At 38.5% G+C, this 6,269-nt stretch overlaps 1 protein-coding gene across 1 annotated transcript; it reads right to left on the bottom strand.

Moving 5' to 3' along the window:
• Window positions 1-1,041: 1,041 nt before the first annotated feature.
• Window positions 1,042-5,694, bottom strand: LOC115427275 (transmembrane protein 179). The gene is made up of 4 exons (XM_030145776.1): window positions 4,990-5,694; window positions 4,032-4,169; window positions 3,780-3,858; window positions 1,042-3,245 (listed from the first exon to the last, which is right to left on the bottom strand). Exons 1-4 carry the CDS (start codon window positions 5,310-5,312, stop codon window positions 3,057-3,059), a joined length of 729 nt encoding a protein of 242 aa, XP_030001636.1. The 5' UTR covers window positions 5,313-5,694; the 3' UTR covers window positions 1,042-3,056.
• Window positions 5,695-6,269: the final 575 nt, after the last annotated feature.

Below are 6,269 nucleotides of genomic sequence, written 5' to 3'. Positions count from 1 at the left end.
TACATTCTAAAAACGTTTCTATCTACAAACCTTTTTTATGTGGATAACATGAGCAAACAAAATAACCTGAAATTTCTTAGCAAAAATAAGTGCAATTTTGACAATAGTATGCCTCTATGAAGACAATTTTGTATCTTTATAATGCAAGCAAGGGGTGAAAAAGCCGAGCAAAAAATACAGTTTTGAAACAAAAAATCAAGATTTGAAAAGAAAAACGAAGGTTTCAAAATTTTTAAGCTTTATAAAATCGATTGTATTCTCATTTTCTTTCATGTAAAACCTGAAACTTCTGCTTGCAGGCCAAAAATTTTTGTAATTTCAAAAGTTTTGTTTGCATGTTCAAAGGTTTTGCACCTCTAAATCTTTCGCAAATCAAAAAGTTTTGCTGCAAGTTCAAGTGGTACTTACTTCTGTGTCAAAATCATTTGCAAGCAGGAAAGTTTTGCGTGTCAAAATCTTTTGCGAAGCAAAGGTTTTTTTGCAAGTTCAACGGAATGTGATGGGTGGGATCTACATGAGCAGAAGAGGTGGATTTCTGCTGGTAGCTTGCTTCGGACTGAAATTGATACTCACGTAATTTTACTTTCGACACCAAAACAAAGAGAATAATTTGGAGTTGTCCTTATTTATAGGTTATTATGATAATACTTTACCTGTCCAACCCACTTGAGATTGAACTGGCTGTATGTGACCCCTGAACTAAAATGATGTCACATCCATGACTGTTAATATTTTAAGTGTAGTTTTTGCACTTCACAAATTCATGCCATGGGCTGGTTTTGGCCCACAGGTCATATATTTAACACCCCTGCACTAAGAAGTAGGGGCACTTTTTCTTAAGGTGTTTCAACATATACGAAAGCTCTGGAAAAAAAATAAGATACCACACAAAATTTCCACAGTTGATATCTGGATAGTTAGTTCGTGTTATCGTTCATGTCATGTCAAATACAGCCTGTGATAATTGTGAACAAAATAAAGAAGAATGTATTCAGTCAGGGCTTCATAGATGGATGGAAAAGACAAAACATTTTTTTCATAATGAGAGGGTTTTTATTCAACAACCATGACAAATGCAAAAAACAGGAATATGAATGACCACAAACAGGTATAATAGGTAAAAAGGAACACCATCCTCAGTTCAAGTACAAAAACATTTAATAAATTAGTTTGTTTCAAGTGTCAGTACTATCTTGTCTCTCTTTAATCAGATTTCTTTCTCCAATATCTGTGTATCATTACAACGAATGAGTCAAGAGGAAAGAAGTGAAGAGGAAACTCTGCATCATATGTTTTAGAAACTCAGCAAAGTCATCAATCTTCAGACTCTGTTGACCAGAACCACTAAATAACCAGATCAGTACAGAGCCTTTGTCTGCTTCATCAGACGCCCTCACATCGGTTGTTTCCACACAAACAGCATCATAATAAGAAATCATCACAATAGGAGAGAGAGGGCGCAGTGAGTTTTCCGTTACACAACAGAACATTCGGGTCATGCTCACACAGTGAGCCTGTTTCACGTACATGGTGGCTCAGTCACACTCTCACCACATGTTTCACAATAAAAGCGCTTCAGTGCTACATCTGAATTTACTCTCAGACCAGTCAACAACAAATATACAAAAAGTTTTCTCCCTGATGAGTGCACCACTGTGCACAATGTCAGACTCCGACAGAAACAATCATGCATATTAAGTATATAGAAACAGACCAAAAGAAAAACACCATCTGCTGCAGCGTCATCAGTGACACAAACTAACATATTATTCCATAAATTAATTCACAGTCTGATGAAATGGTATACAGAAACTTTTAAATAACTGTAGCATAATTATCGTTATCAGATGACTGAATACATCGGCTCTAACAAGTCTCATGAAGAGTTCTTGTTGGCATTGTTTATTCTTGTCATGTATTATTACAATTAATAAAGGAGAGCTGGGTTCAGATGCTGGACACTGCAGTTCCATCAGGCTCTTTGGACTTATATTTAAATCAACGGCAATGAATCTGTCTTCTAAGAAAGCAAATGTCAAAACCTAAGGTTTATCTGTTGGTATTTACGAATACTTTAGCATTCATAGCATTTTGAGAACACTGCACTGTAGACTGTCAGTACACTGCAAAATAAAAAAACATTTATAGCACATTATTTACTGTTTTTTCCTAATCCACAGAAAGATGAAAGACAGAAATAAAGTGTGCTTTTTCAATCAATTTCTCCATTGTGAATTAAAATTCAAATGTTTTATTAAAAATTATTTTCTATCAACAACTATGCATTGCAACGATTCATATGACCCTACTGCAATGCAAAATAGGTATGGCTACACAAAAAAGTTCTTTGGAACGACTAAAAATTGAAGAATTTTTCTTTCAGATGGGCAGATGGAAATACAAGTTAGGAAACAGTTAGGAAACAAAATTATAAAAAGTGTAATTTAGTTACCCAGGTCTTGAATTTAATAATAGAGTTACATACATTTGAGTATCATGACAATACTAATAATATTTTGTGATCTGAAGTGATACTTAAAAAAACTTTGTATGGAGTTTTATTTAATAGTTTTTTGGTTTATTTTGTGTCATGCAAACCCCTGACTCCTAGACTGCGGTGCTAGAATCTAATGTTCAGCTGTCTGACACCACAAGGTAACTGAGACAAGAAGAAAGTGATAGTGAACTCAGTTTTAACTCTGCTCTTCTGAATAAGGTATATTATTCTCTACAATGATTTTAAAAATCATGGTGGGTGCTTTGCTTATATATAAAGAAATAAATATATTTACTTGTAATTCCTGTATTGTGATGCACATTGTATCATCCTGACACACAGCCCTCTTTAATAATATATGAGAAGCTGAAAATGGGCTGAGCTGTAGTGGCACTGTGAGATGTTTGGTTTAGGCACGGACAACTGGGATGTTTTTATGTGATGTAAATGATATTGCCCCTGTGCAGTCTGTATATTATATAAAGTGAATTTATGAATGGTACCAAATAAGATCATACAACGAATATGAAAGTCTGAACTTCTTTCTGCCTCATCCATGTCAGACTAAGATGGTGGGTGTTACTGGAAGAGGAGATGGGGATCCGTCAGATGGACTGTGTCCCAGCAGCAGCTCCTTCTCTCTGGGCAGACATGGGCCACTGATGTGCTGACTGTGGGAGTGGTAGAGCCGCAAGACAGCCAGGATGGACTGGGTGAGCCACAGAGCCGTCACAGCCCACAAAGACACCTGACCAACCACAAGAAATACACTGTTCACAACTGTACTTTGATCATGTTGATCTGCTGAGTGACACTTTACCTTTACATATCATTAAAAAGAACAATGGCTCAGTCTTATTGCAATAGTTTATCTCACATGTTATATCATTCATGTTCTGAACTTGCTCTGTTTTCAACAATTTGTGACAACATTTAGTAAAAACACATCTGCTGTTGTTAAACCTGAACAGAAAAGTGTCAACTAACCAAGAATCCAGAACTTTTCCCAGATCTAGAAAAGTTGTATTAAGTTCACAGGATCTACTTTCATAAAACATTTACATTCAGTCACATTAGAATATGTATTCTAGTCCTTGTCAATTACTTAGTTTACACTGAACTGGGTGGGTCTTTGTACTAAACATCCAAGAAGCCCTGATGATAATTTTGCATTCAAGTGCATAGGTATTCTTGTATAGATATATGGGTGTAATATAGGTGTAATCTTGGCCCTCTGTTATGCACAAAGTGTGTGCTTGTATAGACTTCTAGATGGTCCTACCTGTGCCAGGCTGAGCTCAGTGTAGAAGGAAGAGGTGTCAACATCCAGGTAAAGAGGGACAGACTGGGACTCTGCACAGCTGAAAACATACAGAATGGCTCATTTTAAGAACTACATTAAAATTTCCACAAATACATGTTTTTATGAGGATAATATAGCACTTAGCACTAAGCAAAACAAACTCCTAAAAGATCAACCATTATGTCATGTATATCCACTGTGGTGCCCTGACTAACCATACAAACACTTTACCTGAAGGACTGTGTGTTGTCGTTAGTCACTGTGTCACACCAGGAGACCAGACCCAGTGACAGAATGACACTGGCCCCTCCAGACAGGAAGAGGACACACACACTGAGCAGTACCGTCAGGAAGGATGAAAACAGGGTGCTTTGAAGATACACAAAGAAAAACAACCATCAGTTCACACTGCTGAAAAAAGACATCAACGTATATGTCCAGTCTATAGGTGGATGAACACCTGACATTTGACATATCCATTCATTATTTATTAACTATGGTAAGATCATAAAATGTATCTACACAGACTTTATAGTCTGGACTGTGTAGACATTAAAACTGTGGCACATTGTATATATTATATAAAGTATTTACATACTGATAAAAGCAATAATGCAATCTGACAAGTATATGTACCCTCATTAGCATCATGACTTTGATGATTTATTTAATTACATGCACTTTACAAGTAGTAGCAATCTACACTATTGTGAGCAGACTTTTCTTATTTAATAATACAAGTTTAATTTGCGGTTCCTTTCTGTCTATTGAGGTCAAATATTAGTACTGTTCCCACTGGTACTTCTGCAGTAATTGGTCTGTTAATACTGCGTCACTGAACCCTGTTAATAACACTATTGTGATTATATTAAAGTTAACAGTATTGTGATCAAAAATCAGGCTCATCTTGTGTCTGTGTACTGTGTGCGTTTATGTTTGGATACTGTGTGTGTTGTGTTTGTGTACTGTGTGTGTTCATGTTTGGATACTGTGCGTGTTGTGTTTGTGTGTGTTCATGTTTGTATACTGTGTGTGTAGTGTCTGTGTACTGTGTGTGTTCATAATTGGATACTGTGTGTGTGTGTGTGTGTGTGTGTGTGTGTGTGTGTGTGTGGTGTCTGTGTAGTGTGCATGTTCATACTGTATTTGTGTACTTTGTGTGTACTGTGTTGCTGTTGTCTGTACTCACTCGTCATGCCGTCCGTGCAGATAGAACAGACACCTCCATCCCTGCGCGGCGCCGTACAGCACCGTGAAAATACCCACAAACGTGACGCACTGGCAGGCTGCCGGTGGGCCCCACTGCTGCACCACCAGATGTGGGACGGTTCCGGGCTGTGTCGGCAGCTCGTCCCGGTCCTCGCTCCTCCAGTAGCCGCTGGAGAAGAGTGCACAGCGGCCTTTGAAGGCAGATCCGTTGAGAGCCATCGGTACGACCACCAGTAAACCCGCCACGATGGACAGGGCGTGAACGGCACAGTGGGCCAGCAACAGCCGCCGGTCCAGCTCCATGTCCGCAGCCCCAAACAAACACCGAGCTCTTAAAGTACTAACTAAACAGCAGAAATATAAAAAAAGACGTTAACACATCTCAGTTTTCTTCAATTGTAAACGGGTGTCGTTTTGATGGTATTTAAAGACCGAAGGGCGGAGACCGACTCATCTCACCGCTCAGCCGTTACACAACGCCCAGCTCGGGCCGAACACAGCATGAACAGGCAGAGAGGTCTCACTTTGACATATTTCCAAGAACCAAGACAAGGTTTACACTAACAATCTTTAAAACACGGCTGTTCAAGAGGTTGGATAAACAGTGTTTGTGGAAACTACATAAAAGCTTGGTATAAACAGCATTGATGGCATTAAAGTCTACCTGGTTATAACTGGTTATAGTTGACAAATCATTCAATTTTATGCCTCTCCAAACTCCTAACATGAGGAGGTTTGTGGATCTGTATGAATGCATGTTGGAGTGAGATTACTCGCCATGAATCGACAGTCAACACTTAATCAACGCTTAATAAACCATTATATGTTATGTATGCTTTCGTCACAGCATTAGCTTGACTTTGATAACTTATGCACGATGTACTAACAGAACAGCTGATCGATAACAGGCATATTACTTCAACAGCATGATTGAGTTCAGAGGACTTCATTGACTGAAGTGGCCCGCCGGCCGTCCATCTTATTTACACAAACAATCTTCGGTGCTTTAAATTCTCCTGTAGTGACGCAAACGGCGCGTAGACCTCGCATCTGTTTTTAGGTTTTCACCGACTGGCCTAATTTTATCAGAGCAGATTGATCCCTGGACCCCTTTCTGGACTCTTCTAAACAGGGACCGTCCAAGCTTGACCTCGATTTGTATACTACTTTCCAAATTGATGATAGTCTTTAAAAGTCATTAAAAATGTATTAGGTCCTTGTAGAGTCGTTATTAGTGTTTGGTGCAGTATTTAATAATCG

This window comes from Sphaeramia orbicularis, chromosome 10 (assembly GCF_902148855.1).
Source record: "Sphaeramia orbicularis chromosome 10, fSphaOr1.1, whole genome shotgun sequence".
In the NCBI taxonomy this organism is placed as follows: domain Eukaryota; kingdom Metazoa; phylum Chordata; class Actinopteri; order Kurtiformes; family Apogonidae; genus Sphaeramia; species Sphaeramia orbicularis.
This window is presented reverse-complemented; position numbering and strand designations above follow the sequence as displayed.